Source organism: Natrix helvetica, assembly GCF_964273705.1.
Source record: "Natrix helvetica genome assembly, chromosome: 2".
In the NCBI taxonomy this organism is placed as follows: Eukaryota; Metazoa; Chordata; class Lepidosauria; order Squamata; family Natricidae; genus Natrix; species Natrix helvetica.
This window is the reverse complement of record NC_138552.1, coordinates 229319797-229343578: the sequence shown is the minus strand read 5'-3', so window position 1 is coordinate 229343578 and position 23782 is coordinate 229319797. Positions and strand designations below refer to the sequence as shown.

The 23782-nt window shown below is 38.3% G+C and overlaps 1 protein-coding gene across 2 annotated transcripts; it reads left to right on the top strand.

The window, feature by feature from the left end:
* Positions 1 to 262: 262 nt before the first annotated feature.
* On the top strand, positions 263 to 23096 carry MRPS18A (mitochondrial ribosomal protein S18A). Of its 2 annotated transcripts, none has more exons than XM_081940289.1 (6): positions 263 to 422; positions 4237 to 4268; positions 6076 to 6180; positions 11748 to 11871; positions 12617 to 12680; positions 15401 to 16391. In XM_081940289.1, exons 1-6 carry the CDS (start codon positions 323 to 325, stop codon positions 15501 to 15503), a joined length of 528 nt encoding a protein of 175 aa, XP_081796415.1. In that variant the 5' UTR covers positions 263 to 322; the 3' UTR covers positions 15504 to 16391. The 2 variants fall into 2 exon arrangements, with proteins under 2 accessions (XP_081796415.1, XP_081796414.1); XM_081940288.1 differs by lacking the exon at positions 15401 to 16391 and adding an exon at positions 22737 to 23096 and having other exon boundaries at positions 271 to 422.
* The last annotated feature ends 686 nt before the right edge of the window (positions 23097 to 23782 follow it).

The following is a 23782-nucleotide window of genomic DNA, read 5'->3' as shown; positions in this document are numbered from 1 at the left end:
GTAAGTCCAGTTGCCTCTAAGGGAGGGGGGGTGGAGCTTTAAGGCAGGGGTCCCCAAACTTGGCAACTTTAAGACTGGTAGACTTCAATTCTCTAGCCAGCTATGCTGGCTGGAGAATTCTGGGAGTTGAAGTCCACCAGTCTTAAAGTTGCCAAGTTTGAAGACCTCTGCCTTAAGGCTTCCCGCCGGGTGTGAGCGAAACACCAGCAGCGCTTTTCTACCCGGGAGAGTTCCAGGGAAGGGGGGGCGGAGTCGGATACCGCCTTCGTCCAATCGGGGAGGACTCTGAAAGCGGAAGAGGAAGCGCCCCCGCACTTTAAAGATGGCGGCTCCCGTGGGGCTTCTCTCTCGGTTTACACCGCTTCTGCCTCGTTTGTTGGGGAGCGCCTGGACCCGCCCTCCCTTTCGCGGACTCCGGCAGGGTGAGTGCCGATGTTTCCTTTCCACACGAAAAATCAACGTCCAGGGTCCAGCGCTGGCCGAGGACGGAGTGGTTGAGCATCCGGGCGCCTTCCTCTAAGGTGAGGATGCCTGGCAGCCGCTGAAACAAAAGTGCAGAAGTGCAGTTTTTACGGTCTTAGAGCCCGTGGGTGGATTGGTCGGTGCACGTACTAGTAATCCCTGGGATGCATGGCTAATGCGAGGTAGAAAGGCAAGACTCCCCTACCAAGTGCACAAATCTGTAAAATTCCTATGCCTGTACAGCTATGGGGTATCTTCACCATCTTTTCTCTTTCTCCTCCTCCGGAGTCTGTATAGTCGGAGAATTCACCCTGTTGTAGCAAATGCATTTGGAACTATAGGTAGTCCTCTACTTACAACAGTTCGTTTAGTGACCAAGGTTTCAGCGAGATTGAAAAATGTGATTTATGACCATTGTTTAAACGTAACCGTTGCGACATCCCCATGGTCACCTGAACAAAATTCAGATGCTTCGCAGTTGACTCATATTTATGACAATTGCAGTGTTCCAAGGTCATATCATTGGCTCTGACAAGCAGAGTCAATGGGGAAACCAATTCACTTGACAACCCGTGTTACTTACTTAACAATTGTGGCAAGAAAAGTTGCAAAATGAGGCAAAACTCACTTAACAGATGTTTCACTTAGCAACAGAAATTTTGGGCTCAATTGTCATAAATTGAGGACTACCTGTAATTAAAAAGTTCAGGTGTAAACAGATGCAAATAATGGAGACAGTGCATTGGATTGGCCTTCATGGATGATGATTGTAGGGGGGGGGGCAGCCCGTATAAGTTGGGGAAAGTTGCCATAGTAAGAATGTGGAATTAATAGTCTTTAAATAGTATCAAATGTCTAGACAGTGTTAATTCAGATGTGGTGCTAGAATTCATTGGGTCCATTAAAAGGAACCAAGAGCCTTTCATGGGTATAAGAAATCAAAATTGTTTGCCAGACAACGTTCAAATATAATACAATATCGAAACCCTATCAAATAATGTGAGGAGTGTATTGGCAAAGTATGTATCAATGTTAAGTTTTAATACTTTAAATGTCAATAAATGTAACCCCTACAAACAAAACTTTTTTTGGAATCCTCTATAAATTTTAAAAGTTGGAAAGGATTCTGAGTGAAAAAAGTCAAGAAGCCTGTCTAGATGTTCAGTTAAAATTCTGATAAATCTTTAGGTTTCCCAATTTTTGTTAAGGATTTTCTTAAGGGAGGGGAGGTTGTTTAATAGTAGACCATGTGTTTGTGTGTGTATAGAGAAAGGAAGGAGGGAGGGAGAGACCCTGCTTCTCCAGATTAAGGCTAAAAAAACAATTACTGCAACTCAGAAAACTGCTACCATTGAGAGACACGCTGGGGCTCATGATCTGACTCAGCATAAGGTGCACTCGTCCCATTTTCTTGTCCTACATATTTTCCATTGATTTAATATGTTTCATTTGTTCCTATTAAGCATTTAGGGAGAAATACTAGTGGGTTTTTTGTGTTTTTTCTTTCCATATTATGATGTTGCACTGCACAACTTTAATTTTTCTGTGTAAGAATGCAGTAAGTCTGTAATCTATGCAGGAATCCTGATATCATAGATTGCTGTGGAGCAGGGGTGGGTAATTAATTTTCCCAAGGGGCCACATGTGAAATTGAGACAATTGTGCGGAGCTCCTGATGCTGCCTCACTCTCCACTGATGCCCTGCCACCAATGCCCCCCCCCCCATATGCCAATGACACCAATAGTGTGAGCTGAACAGGGACAGCCAAAGGGCTCGATGTGACTTGCAGGCCATAAAATGCCCAGGTCTGCTGTAAAGGCTGGGAGTTTTTTAAGCTGCATCTCTCATGTGAGATTTTATTTATTTTGTTCCATAGCTAATGGGATTTGGTTCATTTTCAAATTCTATCTTTTTCATGGCAGCTTCTCCCATATCACATTGATTCATTCCACTTTGATTCCTAGAGAGTTCCCCTGCTAATAGTAAGAGCTTTAGGCCTGTTATCTTTGCTTCTGTCATGTCCACATGTTTCATATATTCTCTTTGGCTCTTTCTCCCATTTTTATTGTGTTGTTTTGTTTTGATTGAGGATCTCCGTTAAGTCTAATTAACAACAATGTATCCGTGTCCCACTTCTTCTCAACCCATTTAATCCTCCTTTGTTTTACCATTGAATTCTCATTCATGCTCTTTATGTGATCAAAACCATCTTAATGAACTTACTGCAGTATTCATTTTCTACCCAATCTGTTCTTTATCATACCGCCTCCTAAGCATTCTATTCTCCCTAGAGTCAGTATGTGTATTTCCCCACATACCAGCCTATCAATTTCATATAACCAAGTGGGCAGGAGTTCACTCTTATATGCAGACATTTTTGTATCTTTTAACAGTGCTACTTTACAACAGCATTTTCACATCTTGAAATTACTCCATCTCCCCCCCCCCTTTTAGTAAACTTTCTGCTACATCTTGTTCACAGACTGACACTAATCACATCACAAAGTATAATTGCTGAGTTCATAATAAAACCTACACTAGTTTGGGTAATGAAATGTCTGCAAGAAAACAAATCAAGTTCAGGGAGCATTAAAGACCCTCAGTCAGTATCGAACTATCCTGTGGACAAAAACGTACAGAGAAAATAAGCTATTAGGGGTAATGATTGACCCCATTCTAGCTGAAAACAAGGCCAAGAAGAAATCCCTGCCACCAGCACATAAGGAAACCACTGGATACAGGAGAAGTTTGACCGTTCCATTTTACTCCAGAATGCATGGCTTTCATTCTTTTCAACCGTGAAAGGGGTGACCACCAACTGTTGGGGCAGAGAGCGAGATTTTTCAAAGAAACACTCCTGAAATTGAGTTGCTACCTTTTCTAAAGGAGACAGGAATACACACTCTGGGTACTTGAAACTATTAGACAAGAGCAAAAAAAAAAGCACACATAAAATGGATTATACTTAACCACCCAGCTTTTCATGTATTTAACTTCAGGATTTGAAATTCATTCATTGACTAGGGCAAAATAACTTCCCATTTTTGTAGGTGATTAAATAACAATTTCCAAATTATGCAGCTATTAATGATTTTATTAATATTTATTCACTATATGTGAATATGCATCATAAAAGAAGAATCCTTTATAATATGAAAAGTGCTGAACTATTAGGAAGTATTCTCTGAGATGTCAAAAAAGAAGATACATTTTGCTGCCCCCACAGCCATAATGATAAGAAGCTTTGACAAGAGACTGTACCTTGTGGTGACTCTTCCATTGCTTGTGTCATAGACACTTTTCAGCTTGTTTATTTCTCTCTGTTCCCCAGAATATCAAGTTGCTCCACTTAGTAGAGGATCATCTCCACATTCCTCAGAATGGCAAGCTATTTAGAAGATTACGTGCTACCTATTATTTTCACCCTGAAAATACTTGGTAGGCTAATCGGTTCAGGTTATTCTCACATAATTATTGCTGATTATTACTGTATGTATAATGTTTCAGTAATCTGGAAAATAGGCAGACTTTCTTCCCTTTCATATACTGTATATTGAATTTGTTTTAACTGCCCACTCTGGCAGTTTTGTGGAGTAATATTAGAGAACGTATTTGGAGTATTGGATTTCATATTAACTTCTTCAAATATCATTTCTATTCTAATACTATATTTATTACTAGATCACAGCAATTGTAAAATGTTCTTCATGACCCCTGTTTCTTTACTGGATTTAAATATATCTAAAATTTTCTTCACATTTTTGTGTTTGCAGTTGTAGAAACTACTGAAGGAAACACCACAACGGTAAGCATGCTGTATTTTCCGAATTGCAAATATTAACTTTTATAAACCATCACCTTTCAGCCAAAAAATGGAACAGTAACCTTCAATGAATAATAAATATGCATTTAAATCTTGGTATGGTTATGAACAAAGCTTACCTAACTCCTTATTTTAACCTTCTGAATATGTTCTCAGAACTTTTCTATTATAATTCCTTGTTACTTCAGTAAAAACCACAGTTTTTTACAGGATAGAGATGTCTGCAAGTCTGAATAAAGATTATGAACTTCCAGGACCCTCTTTGTTTCTACTGAAACAGTATGGAATTGCTGTTGATTGAATATACTCACAAGAAAAATAATAATCTGTGATGTTAAGAATATAACACAGATAACATTAAATGTGCTTTGAAAATTTTGATTTTTATTTCTCTCCTGGTTCATTAGTGTAATCTGAAAATGTTTTCTGAATAGTTTGCTTCTTGGGGTCATAAATGTCAAGTTGAAAACAAAGGCAAAAAGAAAATTCTTTTGTGAGAAAAGTGCATTGCTTTCCCATCCAGCACTTAGCATCGTTTTGTGAAAACACTTGTGGTAAAGTCATGGTCATACACTTTAATTTTCAGGACCTTTCCAAAGTAATTATGCTTCATATGGAGTTGTTTAATAAAAGCTTTTGCTGTCTAAATTGCAATACAATTTTTTGAGCCAGGTGACACTAACATTCATCAGTGGACATTTTTAAGAAGAGACTGAATAGTCACTTGTCTGAAATGATATAGGGTCTCCTGCTTAAGCAGGGGGGGAGGACTAGAAGACTCCTTCCAGCTCTATTCTAATTAATTGATTCATTTGAATATAGTTCTTGTGTACTAATATTCACATTAAATCAATTTGAGGCTTTAACCAATAACTCATTTTATTTACCCACTTTATAAATAAGTCATTTTGAGGTGACAGCCTTCTCTATGTAAGTGTGATTACTAGTCCTATAACTCTATCCCTAGTTTTTTTTTTAATTAGCAGTACTAAATAGTGTTCAAGACTGGTTTGCTGGCATCAAAAAAGGTCAAGGACAAAATTTAAAGCACTTTCAGAAGACGAGTTTTATTTATCGAAATACCCTATTGGACTGAAGATAAACTAAAAATAAGGGCTTTAGCATTTGGATCTTAAACCCAACTTCTGCCTTTAAATCTTCCCCAGAAAATGATTAAATATCTTTTGCAGCAGATTTCCAAGTCAAATACTTCGTGATTATGTCCATGATAATTTGCAAATATGTCCTCAGACCTTCTTTTAGACTACGAATAGGATCCTAGTTGACAGGAAATGCCTTTTGTCAATTAAACTTTTTGTTAAAATATTTCCTCAAAGAACATGTTATGAATTCCCATAACTTTAGATATTTTAAAGTTAGTGGAGCAGCTTTGGGAAATGTGCAACATTCTAGTAATTCAAGAAACAATTATAAGTTACATCTTAGAGCATGATTAGGTGGGACTGTGGGCTCTATTGCATTGAAGAGGAGTTAATTAACTAGACAGAATGTGTCTCCTTTCTAAGACAGGATCCCTAGTATCTGTTTGTAGTATTTCAGAACAAAGTGATACTTGCAAGCTGCTACTTAAAATTCAAAGTATTTTTTTTCCTTTTTTCAAGTTCATTCTCCGAAATGTAAGTTGGTAACAGCTAAGTCTAATTATCCTTTTCTGCAGTTCAATGTATTGATGTTGTACGTGCTGAATAAATTAATGTAGAAAATCAAACAGCAGTTTTTGAAACTTGGACTCAAAATTTCCCTCATTAGTTTGCTTTTAATATCTTAGATCGAAGGCAAAATGGTAGACAATGTGGAAATCCCAAGCCCTCCAAATCCTTCTGGTAACTGTCCTATTTGTCGCTGGAACTTGAAACACAAGTACGATTATATGGTGAGTTTTTATTCTAATGCTTGCTAAAATATAGCCATGCTGACATCTTCCTGCTGAAGATAGTATATATATATGTCTAGATCATTCTCATAATTGTATGCCTGGTATTGTCTAATGAAATAATCAACTATCTTAGAGGTCAAGTCTTCTTTGCACAAAATGTCAGGATTGCTGAGAAGCAAAATTACATGTATAGACTTTGTTATTGCTAAATTACATACCAGCAAAACCTAATGCCTAGAACATTGTTTTTAGTTGAAAATAATAATTTACATTCTTAGAGGCATCACACAAAAGGAAAAGAAAAGAAAAACTAGCAAGCAAAATGCGAGCTCTTTTGTAATCATGGTAATTGACAGGAATTTTCAGAGGGAGAGAATTGCAGTAAAGGATATGTTCATAATTTGTATATGTAGTATTCACAACATTAATATACCTCTAAATGTTCTGTCCACACATCAGCATGTATAAGTTAAACTCTACTCAAGTTTGCTGGCAAAATGATCTCTTTCATAAATATAGTAACATGATATGACAGGAAAAGGTTTTCATCTTCTAGGATGGGAATCTAGGAAATTTATAAAGTTATTTACATTAACTGACTTCCAACATCTTAAAACTGAAATCTACCCCAATCTTACCTAAAAAGACCAAGGAATAATAGCTCTTTTATTTATTCTTGGAACATTGGTGAACAATTATGTACGTAGCAGAATTAGAATCTGTAGATTGTTGGAGCTCCATTTATTTTCACATTGCTAACCAACCATCTTGTTGAATGTAATATGACTTGTGCATGTTTTGGATTTCATATTGAACAAGCATTCTTGGAACTGTATAACGTAGTTCATGAAATCATTGATTTTGTGACTGATTGCACATTTAAGAAAATGAAGTTCTAATTAGGATCGGAGGTCTACTATTTCCAGCAATTTTTGGTGAGTGGGCAATAAGGTTTCCAAGATAAATAAAAAGAAAGTAGTATTATGAGTCTACCCTTCTATTTTCCAGTGAATAAGTCTTGGATCTAGACAATCTAGATCTTTCCAGCTGTAGTTAAAATTCTCAAGAGTAAAATACCATAAACTGTTGAAGACCCATATTAATCATGGACTGGATGAAGAAAATGAAATTGACACTTAATCCAAACTAGACAGCTGTGTCCCTGGCTGATTAAAAGGCAGTTCAAGGAAAGTTACTAAATAGTTTTAGCAACATTGTTTAAGGAAGGCTGAATACAAATCTTTTTTTTTTCTTCAAATATGCAGTGTCACTTTATTTAGTTTATAATCCATCCCATGATTCTGCAGCCTCCGTATCACAAAAAAAGATAACTGGAGATTTTGGCAATGCAACACTTTACAGTGCATGAGGAAGCATAGTTTCTGAGCAGCCAAGCATCAAGCTATCCTAACATCGAGTCTTATTCCAAAAGAGGATAGATTATGCCCATGAAATAGGAGGAAAGAGAATTTGCAGCTATGCTTTTAACTCCACACAAATGTTACATCATAAATCCTTCATATTTATAACAGATAGTTGGCCTGCCGCAAACAACTTTGCAACATTTGTCCCCCCAGCCGGGTGTATTGCACTTTAAAAAAATAGCAAACTAGGTGACTGGCATAAAACATCAGACTGCAAAATAAAACCTGACTTTGAAATATTATAAATGGTCACACACAGACCAGTTTTGAAATCCTGAATTTTTGAACAGTTATGGGCAGAAAACATTTCTTGCAAGACTCTCTTTCTTTGGGGCACTGTTCAACCAACACTGGAGATTTGAATACTTTGAAATAAGTATTCAATAGCCATTTTTGTCAGCTTTTTAACGGAATACATACCTCCTTCATAATAGTTGTTGGATCATTGGAAATTCTTATGAAAATGCTTTAATGCAAGGACAAGGAACATGGGATTGTCTGGCTTAATCTAGCCTGCACATGAACAAGAAGAACCGCTTCTACTCCAGCTGCTTTCTCCTTCCTCCTTTGGCGAATGTGAGTGAGACCCTGCCCATGGGGCCCTTGAAACAGAGCTTCTGATTTTTGAAGACCAAGTGATTTTTTTCCATTCAGAACCTGGCCCTGAACTCATTCTCTGCTTTGTCCTGCGATTAAAACCTCACCATCGTCTTCTTTTTTCCCTAAGTAACAGCACACCAGGAGACTTTAGACCATTTGACAAGTTTATGGCTTTGAAAGAAATAAAATAAGTTCATTATGCTTTGAAGATAAAGAGAACTTTGTTTTTATTAGAGTTTTTTTTTTAAATGTAATAATATCCTAGTTACTTAATTCTGTTCAGAATTTCTTTTTAGATGGCTTTGTTTGAAACAGAGGTGGTTAGAATTGCCAAAAGAGCGCTACAATAAGCAGCAGCTCTTGTGCAACCCAAAATAATAGCATGGGATGAGAAGAGTGTGCTGGTTGTACAAACAAATCCCGAAGGTCATTTAGTCAAATTATTAGCACTTGTCAGGAATCCAGGTGGCCTTGGGTATTGGTCCTGCCCACAATTGCAGCCAGATTTCTGCTTCCAGAGAATACATTGTTCATGATGGATTTTGTTTACCTAGCAGCAGAAATCAAATACTCTTGTCCAGATGAAGGCAAAACTTTTATTTCCTCTTCTCTTGCTTGGAACACGATTAGTTTGACCATGAGTAAATGTCATCTCACTTTGGCAGTGGAGAATGGAGACCGGACTCCGGGCTTTGCAGGTTCCAAGTTAATTCAATCCAAGTTGTTTTCATCAGATCCTACAGATTACAGGGGTGGGAATCTAGATTCAGCCTCTCCCAGGAGCTGCCCAGTGATTAAAGCAAAGCTGTAGTTGCAGTCTTGGCTGCCCATTAGCACACAGTGTTAATTTCATGGAACATGACGGCAGTGCTAATCTCTGCCAGAATACTTTTTTTTCTTTTAACCCTTTTACACTTGTTTCTCTGTTACCTTAAAACACTGTATCTTTGCATTGCCTTGTAGCATTTCTCTAAATGAGAAATATTACATTGTTGGCCTTGGAGTCTGTGTATTAATATTTTAAGAAGATTAAAAACTTAACAAACTAATATAGAATAAAGGTAAGGGGGGGGGAAGAAAGACAAAGACAAAAGTGCAAAAGAAAGATGAATAAAAAAGCAGCTCCTGATTTTTTTTTACAGCAGTTCTACATATAAATGTGCATTTTACTTACACATACTCTATGGTTACAACATAGCAGTCTTTTTTGTAAACTGGGTTTTTCATCGAAATCATAAATTCACTTGTTTGTGTTTCACGCAGAAAGTCTATATAAGAGTTTCCAGTCAACAATAAATAAATATGGCTTTTCTCTGATCAAAGGGATCAGTTTGACCCTCTCAACAAATTCCATCACCCTCACCATTCATTCCTCCATTGTGGGTGGTGTCCAACATTTCCATCTTTTGCATATAATAATCTTTCTGCAGTTATCATGTACAAAGGACTTGAGGCTTCAGCTGAACCCTGGTAAGATGAAAAGGCTGTGAGTTTAAGGAGCCTCAGGATCTGTATGTTTATCAACCTTAGTTCTGGATGGGCTTTGCATTACCCCAGACAGACCTGGTAAGCAAGCTGGGCGTTCTCCTAATGTGATCCATGTGTACTATAATTCTGGCATTTCAAATATTAGTTCATCTGAGGCAAAAAGGAGAGATTTAGCATTGCTCAAAGGTTATTTTTGGCTGAGTAAATTAATTTGTCCTGTGAATAGTTTACGTTATTAATAATTCTGCTTGTAATTCTTCTAAATTCTGGCTGCTTGATTCCAAACTCAGTAATCATGACAAATAAGTAGGTAATAGATACATTTCCAGAACAGGTATCTGCTATGTTTGAATTTTATATTTCTTAGATACAGTGGAGAACAATGTTAGAAAAGTATAGAGCGACGTTTTCATGTAAATGTGTTTTTTTAACTTTAGTATTAGATTACTCCATGTCTTATCTTAGTTCTGTATAACTTTGTAATAGTAATTTAGTAACTTTAAATATTCTAGTTATACTTTCACCCAAGAACATCTAGAAATGCTTCTTGTGGCTTGGTTTGCCTTATAATCATTGCCTGAGAACATTAGTTGAATGCCCAGGAATGCATTCCAAAACAGGTTGCAGTGCTACATGCTTTCTCTTTCTGAAGAAAAACCCAGTGTAAAATCATATTTTTATTAGTTGGGAAAGATTAAAAGTATCTAGAAAATTAGAGCATTCTTAAGTTATTTTTTTAAATCAATTTTATCTCTGTAAAGATAAAACCTTAAAAGAAACAAAAGACAAAGATATGTACATCATCAAAAAAAAGGCAAAACAAAAGGTGTTAACAGAGGAAGAAAATCAAGGTCACATGAAGTGTTGATACTACTTTATAACGCCTTGGTAAGGCCACACTTGGAATAGTGCATTCCGTTTTGGTCGCCACAACGTAAAAAAGATGTTGAGACTCTAGAAAGGGTGCAGAGAAGAGCAACAAAGATGATTAGGGGACTGGAGGCTAAAACATGAAGAACAGCTTCAGGAACTGGGTATATCTAGTTTAATGAAAAGGATTAGGGATGACATGATAGCAGTGTTCCAATATCTCAGGTTGCCACTAAGAAGAGGGAATCTAGCTGTTCTTCAATGGACAAGGAGCAATGGATGGAAACTAATCAAGGAGAGAAGCAACCTAGAACTAAGGAGAAATTTCCTGATGAATTAATCAGTGGAACAACTTGCCTCCAGAAGTTATAAATGTTCTAACACTGGAAGTTTTTAACCATTGGACAACCAGCTGTCTGAAATGGTATAGGGTTTCCTCCCTAAGTAGGGGGTTGGACTAGAAGACCTCCAAGTTCCCTTCCAACTCTGTTATTCTGTTATAACAAGTGCTTAAAAAGTAAGTGAAAAAATACATCAAAAACAATAAAATATAGAGTATTTCATTGCAATAGTAAACAATTATAAGTCTACATATAATTATCTAATGCAAACAAGCAAATGTATTCATTTTTAATGCACTTAGATAATGATCATCCTTTTTGCTGAATTTTGTATAAATGAGTCTCATATTTCATTTATCCATACAAAATCTACATCTGTAGGCAATCTACTCATAAATAGCGAGGGTAAGCAGATCTTCAATCCATTGAATAAATTGGCCCTATACTGTATTTATCTTTCTAATGTTGCAATATTCATCTTTTAGCTGTTGTAAGAGCATGGAGAATCAATTTACGATATGCAGTTATCAAATTCTATGCACTAGGCATGCAATTCAAGAGAATGTTATTAATCCAAAAATAATGCAGTGAAAACTAAAGATCTTGCTCATAGTAATGCCCTTTAACTTTTGGGCGTTCATGGCTTCATGTGTCACCCTTTGCATTTCTAAGCACCATCAGGGAATAATTTACAAAATATTTAATAGTGATGCACATGTGGTTCATGCAGAAACATTCAGATGGCTAATTTCATAATGCTTTTCGGAAGCTTTTGCGTCCCCATCACTTGCGAGCTTAACTGATAATGGTACTTCTGGATTTGTTTGTTTTGCTTCCTTAGGACGTCCTACTGCTAAGTCAGTTCATAACCTCTACAGGACAGATGATATCTCCTAAGATCACGGGCCTTTGTGACGAAGAGCACAAAAAGATTACAGTGTGCGTGCAAATGGCTCAACGAGCAGGTAACTACTTTCAGTTTCCTTGTTTCTCTTTTGTGTGTATAAGAACCAGCTGGGGAAAAATGAATCCTAGTTTCTCTAAAACATGGTTCTCAATGATATTTACTAACCGTGCTTGCGCTGCTTGCAAACATCCCCGCAGCAGAGTTTCAGTTTTACTGTTTACGGTTAAACTGTGATAGAACTTCGTAGTCTTTGTTGTGCTATATGATACATTTAGCAATCCATAGCAAGATACATGAGCAAATGGGTTAATAATGTAGACCCTGTGCAAAAGATCCCATTAATCCTGTTAGCTCCAGTGTTACAAAGCAAACTCAGGCAGAGCAGTTTCTGCTCTGATCTCTTTGGTCTTGTTTCATTGTACAAGATATAAGGAGGCAAAAAGTCAGCAACCTTTTAGGAATCAAGATATGGAACTAAAAGTCAGCAACATTGTAGTAATAAATGGAAGCTACAAATCTGGTGGACTAGCATGTATGTCAAGATTCTGTGTAAAATCAAAGTGCTACAATGGGATCAACCTACTATCCCATATGATTTTAGACACTTTAAATAATCACTTGCAGCTGATTCGTATGCTTTGAAAATAAACAAGATAACAAGATTTCCATTTATTGGAGATGAATGGGTAACTGTATTTGAGTTCGTAACGTAACTTATATACTAGAATTGGATGCATATTTAGAAAATTGCTTAATTTTTTTTCCCTTTCTCTCTCCTCCCACCCCGACACTCCCCTTTTTAGGTTTGCTGCCAGATCATAAACCTAAACCTCCTGAAGGTTTTGTTCCCAAACCTAAGCTCAACAGGTCAGGTGCTCTTTGACTACTAAGTGGGTGAGGGAGGGGAAATTTTTAGAATCCTTAGAAGCAGGCCGAAATCAACATTTCAGGTAGTCGTCAACCTATGATCACAGTCAAGCCCAAAATTTCCATCACTAAGCAAGACAGTTGTTAGAGGAGATTTGCCCCATTCTACAACCTTTCTTGCCACCGTTGCTAAATGAATCACAGCAGTTGTTGAGTGGATCATTCAGTGATTAAACGCATTTGGCTTCCCCCCACTGACTTTGCCTGTCGGAAACCAGGGGAAGATTATAAACGGTGGTCATATGTGACTCCGGGGCAGTGCAAGTGTCATAAATATATGCCAGTTGCAAGCGTACAAAATTTGATCACCTGACCATGGGGATACTGCCATGGTCGTAAGTCTGAAAACCAAGTCCTAAGTCACTTTTTTCAGTGCCATTGTAACTTCAAATAGTTGCTAAATAAATGGTTGTAAGTTGAGGACTACCTGTGTAGTTTCCGAAAAATATTAGTTAAATAAAAAAGGATCCAATGGGAGTACTAAAAATTGATAAAATAAAATGAGGGAATAAGACAATATGTGATTCAGATCCCAGTGGGCTGTTCTTTCCAATAGTCTTTGAGCCTAAAGGGATGAAGACAACGAATAGATCCATGATCCAGTTTGTGGATTATAACATCCCTCTAATTCAGGGGTGTCACATGCTGACCACGGCCACCCCTGTGCTAGTGAAGAGGGGAAAGTCGTGATACGTCACGTGATGACAACATGACGTCGTGAGTTTGACACCTATGCTCTAATTTCAGTAGGAGCCTCTCTTAATATATGGGTGTAGGAACCCACTGATCTTTTAGTTGATAAACTGTGCTTAGTTGGTAAATTTTCCTACATATAATGAAACTTAGTAGGTTTTGTAACAGGAAAGAGCCACTTATCACATAAACCATCTGGTTCTTTTTTAGTCTTCATGCTTTCATTTTTTTCCATTCCCCCCCCCACCCCACCCTTTAATTTTCTGTTATCTTGTCCACTTTTAATCATTTGGCAATTGTGAGCTACAGAATAGATAAGCAAGCTTATTAGCATCAATGGGTGGCAAAAAGAACACGAAGTGGCACTTATTCTGTCTCCCCCTTTTTATTGTAGTATTTTTTTTCTTTGCCTGCACTTCGTAGTTTACCTAAATTTTGTTCCTTCTCTCTTCCAGTCTTCCAGCCTTTTCTCTCCTCTCCATCCTGCTTTCACACCTAGTTCCTTAATGGAGAAACTTTAACCTCCTGTTGCCTTTTTTTTTTTCTGCTTTGCTGTCCGTTCAGAGGAGCTAATCCCTTATTTATGACCTTGATTTTTGTTCCCATGGAGATGTCGAAGCACTTTATGAAGACAGAGTTTCCCAAATGCCAGGGTCACTGTTCTTTAGGAAAAATCAGAAACTCTGAGGTTGCATCTTGTCCTTCTCCAGGGATGTGGTGGTCATAGCTCAATCTCTTTTTCTGTTGATGGTATTCGGAATAAATTTTAGAAGTGCTTCTATTTTTATTTCTTGGGAGGTCTTTATGTTTTTACAAGAATATATGGTATTTTTTGCGCTATAAGATGCACTCCCCCCCCCCAAAAAAATGGGTGGAAATGCCTGTGCGTCTTACAGAGCAAATATTGCAGCAGGGGTGCTGGCGGCAAATGCCGCCACCTGTCACTGCTACCACAGTTCACCGCCGCCGGGGAATGCTGGAGTCTTTGCTGCCGAGCAGCTGATTTGCGGTTGAATGCCCCCCCCCCCCCAAAATACCACCAATCAGCTGGTGGCGGGGATTGCTGCTACTGAATGACGGCGAGCAGTGGCGATCCCCACCGCCTAGAACAGCGGTTTGCGGTATTCCAGAAGGCCGATGCAACCACCAATCAGCTGCTCGGCAGAGAAGGCTCCAGCGTTTCCCGGTGGAAGCAGCAGCTCAGTTCAGTTGACCAATGGTGGGCACAACGGAGTGGAACCCTGATGCGCTGCGATAACGTGCTAAAGCTGACCAGACTGTTTGCTGCAAGGATGCTAGCCAGATGAATACCAGATGGATGCTGGGAGGCAGAGGCAGATTTTTTTTTCTTGTTTTCCTCCTCTAAAGCTAATGTGCATGGTATGGTCCGTCTTCTAGTGCAAAAATTACAGTATTTTTAGGAACATGTTTTATGTCTGTAGATAATATTTGTGTATGTATAGACCCTGTTTAAAACTTTAAAAAGAAACAGGATACCTACTACTCCCTAGGATTCCTTTTATCAAACCTTCTTTCTGGACTTTCATAAGATGATTTATTAACTCTAGCATTAACTCCACGGTCTGAATTCAGCATACTTGATGAAGGCAGCAGTGATCAATTCTATTCCTTTCCCCATGGAACAAAAATAGAATTTAAGCCAAACAATTTAACAAACTGCGGCATAGTTCCTAAAGAGAGATTTCATTTTAGTAGCTGTTAACGTTTGTCTCTCCTTTGCTTTCCCAGGGTAGAGCTCGCTGACCCGGAGGGTGGGTAGGGAAGCCAGGGTGGAATAAGTTTGGTAACAGAGGATAAAACAAGGAATTGTATTTGAAAGTGACAGAGCATTAATGAAATGCAAGTTTTTGGAACAGTAAGTAGAACTAGTAGGACAGCTGTCTTTGGTGAGGCATTTTTACAAACGCTTCTCCAACTCATTGGGATTTTGTCTCTGTCGACTGCAGAGAGAAAATGTTTCATTCTTGGACAATTGCCATATCTCAACCAGGACAAGAAAGTTGTGGATTTGGCTGTGTGCCTACCCCCCACCTGTGCCTCCCACATTGATTCCTGGGACAGCCAGCAATGCAGAGAAAGTGGATGCTTTTTAAACATTTATTTTTTTCCATAACTCTTAGGGGTTAAGTTGTAACACACTGCTCAAACTGCCACATCCTATATTCAGAGCAGTCTCAGAAGAAGCAATGGTCTTCAAGGCACAGGACTCGTCTTTGGAAATTTGTTTCCAACTTTGTTATGATTTTGTTTAAGCATCTGTCTTTGTGCTCTCTGTTCCCACATGCACAATATACCTTTTAAGGTAATTGGAGCCTCGGTTGTTGACATGGTGAAACTGTGTAAATCAGAGCGCTAACATTTCATGGCCCCTCATTTAAAAATAATAGCAAGATGCATTTTATTTCAATTATGTTTAGGAAGCATATTGTGAGCGTGGAATACATTATTCCCTGTATACATTTCTCCTTCCATTTCTTCATTTTTAAGAGAGAAAGGCATTTGAAATACTAGCAATGGTTGCAAGAATTAGTGGTCTAAAAATATTACAGAATATAATTGTTGTTATTGTTACTAGAGTACCAATTTTGATTTCCCAGCTTTTCTGCAACATGGCTGGACAGAGTCCTTCCCCCGTGTAGGAAGGATAGAGAGTTGGCAACAAGACAGGGTCACCCGGACAGACTCACGGCCAAGTAAAGATTTTAATCTAGTTCTCAACAGTAATAGCTGAACACAAAACCCAGTGCCATACCGGCTGTTTTCTCTCACCACAAGCTTTTAAAATGTTGATCATTGCCCTCCCCTGAATAGGATGAAAACAAGAATTTTGTTCTGAAACTTTCCCCGAATTGAAGGACAGGTCAAGCATACAGAGTGCGTGACTTCATGGGAAATTTTGCTTTACGTGTAATAATTAAATCTTTGCCTTAACCTGAAGGCCGTTCTCTGTGCTCATTTCCCCTAGAAATTCTTCTCATTATTCCCATGAGCAAAGAGACAAGTAACCCTTTGAATACCTTGGCCCAGTGCCCTGCCTTGATGAAGGTGTAGAGTTCTGGCTCTCTCCGCTGGTAGCAGATGAGAGGATGACTGCATGAAATCTTGTCTCAACACCCCTTGACTCCAGAATCTGAAAATCACACCACTGGAGTTTGACAGCAAATTGGCTAAATTTCAGATTTTAGCAGGGATTTTTCTATTTTTAATATCTTTTCTGGATTTGGGGGGGGGGGGGTAATGTTTGAAAAAGATTAAATATATTAACTATCATCCAAGGCCCTGAAATTGCCATGTGGGGCAGGAGGGGCACAATTGGGGACTGCTTTCCAAGATTTAGAGGAACTCCGTGCAGGTAGTCTTCACTTACCAATTACTATTGGTAATTACTAATTAAAAGTAAAAGTTTCTCCTGTCCAGTTGTGGTCAAGTCTAAGAGGTGTTGCTCATCTCTGTTTCCTAGCCAAGGGAGACAGCGTTGTCCAAAGACACTTATGTGGGTCATGTAGCCAGCATGACTATATGTCAAGGTGCACGAAACTCTTATTACTTTTCCACCTAAGTGGTACCTATTTATCTCCATCAGAGGTGGTATTCAGCAGGTTCTGACCAGTTCTGGAGATTTAGAGGAAATTTTGAGTAGTTTGGAGAACCGGTAAACACCACCTCTGACTTGCCCTGACACCATCTATTCTCTGCCTCCCGAGTCCCAGTTGATCGGGAGGGAATTGGGATTTTGCAGTAACCTTCCCCTGGAGTGGGGAGGGAATGGAGATTTTACAGTATCCTTCCCCTTCCACGCCCACCAAGCCACGCCCACAGAACCTGTAGTAAAAAAAATTGAATCCCAACACTGATCTTGCATTTGCCTAATTTCGAACTGCTCAGTGGGCAAGAGCTGGAGACAAGTAACAGGAGCTCACCCCATTGTGTGATCTCCGGGTCTCAAACCTGGGCTGTCAGCTTTTCAGTTTACAAGCTCAGCATTTTTTTACCGCTAAGCTGTTGCCCCCCCTCCCAATAATTGCTAATTAACAATGGGAATTATGAATTGGGAATAGGAACTTGGTCACAGTTGTGTGGCACATCACACGACAACACTGACTTACAATAGCAGTTCCAGCGATCCCAGCTGCCATTGTTAAGAAAATCCCAGGCTGTTGCAGCATCCCTGCAGTGTCAGCATGGTCACGATTGCCATTTGCAGCCTCCATATTGCAATCGTGACCACAGAGAGGCTGCAACAGCCACAACAGGAACCCAACATAACTACTATTCATTAGTGCTGTCATAACTTTGATCAATTGCTGAACAAGTGGCCATTAAATAAGGAGTACTTGTATGGGAATGGTAGGTAAATCTGTTATCATCCTTAATTGCTGCACAAACTACCATGAAAAAACAGCCCCCAAAATATGTTTAAGGTGAGGACAGGATTAGTTTTCCTCCCATGAAACACACACTCCCCCCATTTTCATTAGTTAAGTTTTCACCTAATCATTTCCTGCAACCCTTGGAAGACTGTGAGGAGCCCATCCCTGATGTAAAATATTTCTATTACCTGGTTCTGCCGATTGGCCTTGGGCCTCAGTGGGGTGTTCTGTGTTAGAGGTGTTATGAAGAAAATCCCACCTCCACCCATAGGATTCAGAGGTGTTTTTTTTAACTTACTTAGATTCATTTTAATATTTAATGTTTTGTACCTTTGTTTTTTATGATGTTTGGAAGCCATCCAGAGTTGCTTGACAATGAGATGGTGGCATATACATTTAATAAATAAATAATCAAAGTGACAAAATTAGTGGACCAGAGGAATGCCATCAATATAGTTTACTTGGACTTCAGTAAGGCATTTGATAAGGCCTACTACTAGATAAAGTAGAAGAATGTGGGTTGGACAGCATCACCACCAGATGGATTCATAACTGGCTGAGCAACCACACTCAACTTGTAGTCCTCAATGGAACTGCATCTTCATGGAGGGAAGTGTGCAGTGGAGTACCCCAGGCTCTGTTTTGGGCCCAGTACTCTTCAACATCTTCATCAATGATTTGGATGAGGGAATAAATGGGGAACTCATCAAATTTGCAGATGACACCAAGCTGGCAGGAATAGCTAACACTCCAGAAGATAGGCTTAAGATACAGAAGGATCTTGATAAATCTGAACATTGGGCACTATCTAATAAAATGAAATTCAATGGTGAAAAGAGTAAGGTTCTACATTTAGGCAAGAAAAGCGAAATGCACAGGTACAGTAGAGGCGGTACCTTGCTCAATAGTAGTAACTGTGAGAGGGTTCTTGGAGACCTAGTGGACAACCATTTAAATATGAGCCAGCAGTGTGCAGCAGCTGCCAAAAAAGCCGACACAGTTCTAGGCTACATAAACAGAGGATAGAATCAAGATCACGTGAAGTGTTAATACCACTTTATAATGCATTGGTAAGGCCACACTTGGAATACTGCATTCAGTTTTGGTCACAACTATGTAGAAAAGATGTGGAGACTCTAGAAAGAGTGCTGAGAAGAGCAACAAGGATGATTAGGGGACTGGAGACTAAAACATATGAAGAACGGTTGCAGGAACTGGGTATGTTTAGCTTAAGAGAAAGAAGGACTAGGGGAGACATGATAGCAGTCTTCCAATATCTCAGGGGTTGCCACAAAGAAGAGGGAGTCAAACTATTCTCCAAGTCATCTGAGGATAGAACAAGAAGCAACGGGTGGAAACTAATCAAGGAGAGAAGCAACTTAGAACTGAGGAGAAATTTCCTGACAGAACAATTAATCAGTGGAACAGCTTGCCTCCAGAAGTTGTGAATGCCCCAACACGAAGTCTTTAAGAAGATGTTGGATAGTCATTTGTCTAAAATGGTATAGGGTTTCCTGCCTAGGCTGGGGGTTGGACTAGAAGACCTCCAAGGTCCCTTCCAACTCTGCTATTGTATTGTAATCAAATCCTTCATCAAATCACAACATAAATGCTCATTGAAAGCCTAATCCAATCCACAGAAACACTGGACTCCAGCTGAACATTATAGGACCATGGTGGCAAGCCTATGGCACACAGAGCCCAGCTCCACCACACATGTGCATGCGCTTCCTGCTGGCCAGCCAGTCGTCAGGTCTCTGCTGCACATGCGTGGGGGACATGCGCAATGGAGGGGGTGCTAGCATTGCTTTTTGGGCTCTCAGGCATCCTTGTCCCCGATTTTCGGCCTGGCAAGCCTCTTGCACTGGAAGCCAAAAATGAGCAATAACAAAAAGGTTAGCCATCACTGTTATAAGATATACAAAGAGAAAAGGGTTGTGCATCAGGTTCACATTCTTCTGCCTTTTGTTTTTCCAGCCACCCCTATCCTTTTCTGCCAGTGTCCCATATTTACTGTACAGGAGTTTTTCTGTGCCATCATTACACTATTCTAGGATAGTGTGTGTGTGTTTGTATGTGTGTACAATGTGTACATGTGTGTTATGTATGTGTACACTTTTGAGAGCAGGCAACAGAATTTCATTTTTAACGTGTGCCAGTGTGCCCACAGTAAAAAATGACAAAGGTTTTTCTTTCTTTCTATCTATATCTATCTATTTAGCTTTTCTTTAAAAGTAATTTAAGAACTTTATCTGTTGTTCTCCCAGTTGTATAATTTTTAGATTTTATTATATGTCATATCATCTCCAACATCTGTTTCCCAAAGCTGCAATAAAATTATGTCTAGACTATATAGAGAAGATCAGCACCTGGTAAATTACATCATAAAAGTCACATGGTAATTTGTGTATATGCTGTAATAGGGATGTTAATCTGATGCCATGCATTACAAATTGCCATGGTCTTGTGTGAAAATGTAATAAGGAAAGCTTATATAGAGAATACCTGAAGATAATGAAAGATTTAATATGTCTTATTTTTACTACAGCGACTATTGAAAATTACATTGGAATCTAAACAATACTTAGTGAATTGTCCCTCATACCAGTTTTTAAGACATTAATGGCCGTTATAAATAAGACTATAAGGAAAAGATCTGGACTTAATTTACACGCTTTAATACTTTACATTTTATCTACTGCTTTTTGCTTTATTAAGCCTAAGGTAGCATCCAGCATGTTTGTCTCTATTCTTATCTGCTTTTCGGATTTCAGTCCAGACTTGACTGCTGTTTTGAAATTTTGCCATTTTCATAAGCAAACTTGGTTCAGCTCACTTTTTGCATGATAGTAGATCAGGTTTTGAAGGGGGAGGGGGAGTTCGGTTCTAATCTTTAGTAAAGCAGACACAGACAAACGAAAGTTATAACTACAGTCTACACAATACAATTTAGAAAGGTCTCCTGGAATTGGCATATATTCCATACTTGAAACTGCCATTTTAAATATCTGTAAAATTAGCTTGGCAGATTATGATGTATTTCAGTGAAGCCTTTTTTCTACTCTTCCTGTAGTTTTTCCATGAAGTTTAAATTATAAAGAAATTTTAGGCTTTGATTTGTCCTGTGTAATGAAATATTTGGGGGGGGGGGATATCTTTGGATTCGTTTCTGGTGACTGCCTCAACCAGTCCCTGTAATTTTCTTGGCAAAATTTCAGAAGAGGTTTGCCATTGTTTTCTTCCTAGGGCTGAGAGGATTGACTGGCCCAAGGTCACCCATTGATTTTGGGCCTAAGACAGGACTAGAACTCAGTGTCTTCTGGTTCCTAGCCTGATGCCTTAACTGCTTTTCCAGGCTTGCTCCTTAATAAAATCTACTGAACCATTAACTATTATTAACTCCAACTGTTTTTTCCCAAATGATTCTCAACAGGTTTCTCTTTTTTATATCTAGAATGAAGCATGAGTTCAGTTGTGCTAAATGTATTGTGTGAATTAAAAAATCAAACTTTACTAATATTTTCAACATGAACATTATTATTTCTTCAATTCCTTGATGTCTATTTTTTTTACATTTCTGAACTTTGTAGCTATTGCAATGTGCTTACATCTTAAGCTATTATTTATTTCACAGCACCAGAGAGCAAAACCTTCTTTGGAATCTTTCATTTTGAAAAGGGTTGGAGAAATGGGAACATATTTATATGCTCAAAACTGCTTGAGGCTACTGAGATTTTATTACCATTTTGCATATCCTAAATGGGGAAAGACGCAAATCAGTTTTACACAGCTCCATCAAAAGCCCTTAACATTTCATGTATGCATATTATTCCTCACCAGAGATGCATATGTGCAATTTTATTGATAACTTCCTTGTCTGCACTGTTGAATTTATCAAGAGAGTTTTAAACTAAATTGAAAATTCTGCAGGGGAAAAAAAACCTTGAGAGCAAAATGCTGGGACGATTCTATGTATTTCTGGTTAATCTTGCCTTCAGAAGCTAGTGGATACAGTATAACCAATCCACTTTCTTTAGCTCCTTGGTTTACCTTAGGAGTTCTCGTAGGAAAAATGTTTTTGAATCCTATTTCACAAGCAACTTAACTCATTCTTTTTTCTTTTCTCTCATTTATTTAGTTTCTATTATGTTTTAATGTTTTTCTTTCTTTTATATATTTTTATATTACAAGCAATAAAAATCATTTTAAGAAAGAACTTCACTGCACTTTCTTATCAGAATGTGTGAAAAAGAATGGCCCTGCCAATTCTTATTCTCCTGTATTAAGAAAACTTAAACCAAGTTTTTTTAACAAAATAGACATTAATTCCTTTGGCAATTCAAATTCTTCTCAACTTAAGCCTTGAGCCTGTCTTGTGAACACAGCCAAGATTCACCAGATAACCGTTTGAAAAGGATGAAATAGAAATAATAAGATTGAAGTTGGCCAGAGAATAACCTGATGCACAGATGTTGCCAGTCAGAATTGGACCTTGCTGAAGGAACAGTACATGCCTGGTTTTATTTTGGAACAATGAAATTGCGGAAAGAATGAATGAGAAAGTAATGGCCATTGACTGAATTTCAGAACAATACCTAATAGGAAATTAAAACAGAACAGAGTTCCTTATTTCTAGCCTGATTTCTAATCTAAAGCAGCACGAGGCAAGAGCATTATAATTAAGTACTCCCGCTATTGAAACTAAAGAGGTAGAGCCCACAATTAAGATGCTTAGATCATTTCACAGAGGCACATAGGGCCCTAGTTGCCATTTCTGTGCTAATAAAAATAAAATGAGGATGTCGTTTATAACTTTTGCGTTTTAAACATAAGTATTTATTGCAGTTTAAACATTTTAAACGGTGATTTTGACAGTTTTATTCATGGCATGGTTTTCTGCTTCTCTTCACAGGTACCATACCAGATATCCTATCGAATACGTGAGACCCATTTACAAGAAGGGGAGGAAATGGTGCAAAGTTCCTATGCCTATATCTCATCCACTACTTAAAGATAATATTACTTATGGATCAAAGCCCCTTCGTTTTAACCACTGAAGGAGAGTGCAGCTTTAGTTGACAGTAGATGACTATCATTCAAACCATCCTGTGTGCATTATAGATGTTTTGTAGAGTCTGGAAGAAACAAAATGGTTGCAGTTGGTGATGTTGTTTTTCTGGAGCCTGGGAAGGCTAATTGAACAACCAATTTGTTGCCTCGATGAAGGCATATCTCATTTTTGTGTATATTCCAATTAAACACTTGAGATGAATTTTTTGTGATCAGTTTTTTTCAGTTATTTCAATAGCCTGTACAATTTGCATCCTATACCACCCTAAACAATTGCTGAAGAATACAATCATATAATGTAAGATTTGGAAGAGTTCTTTTTCAAAAATCATACCAGTGCTAAAATATCTCCAGAAAATATGCACTATCTCAAGTAGTCTATTGCTGAATAGTGTAGCATTACATTTTCCTGTCCAATCACAATCTGCTTCCTTGTAATTTAAGTAATTGTTTTTCATCTCATCTAAGATTTTCCTTCCTTACAGTTTATTATCTGGTTACTCTCCTCTGGACACACTCTACTTTGTGATTCCTAAAATACACGTCAAAAATTGGGTGCAATATCCTCAGTGTGGTCTGACAAAGCTATTTTGACTCTCTATACTTTTGTGGATACAGCTAAGGATTGCATTTGGGGTTTTTTTGTAACGCTTCTGCGGGATTCTGATTCTTCTTGCATATACCCCTGCCCCGTATGCTTTTCTACCCCCAACTCTATGTTCAGATCTTTGATTTGTTGTGTGTGTGTGTGTGCACTATTGTAAATGTCTATAGAGATTCTGTTATCCAGTCATGGTTGTCCCAAAGGTACTTTTTCAAAAGGCAATTGGACTTCCTTGTTTTTCCTTGAAGACATTTCATTTCTTATCCAAGAAGCTTCTTCAGTTC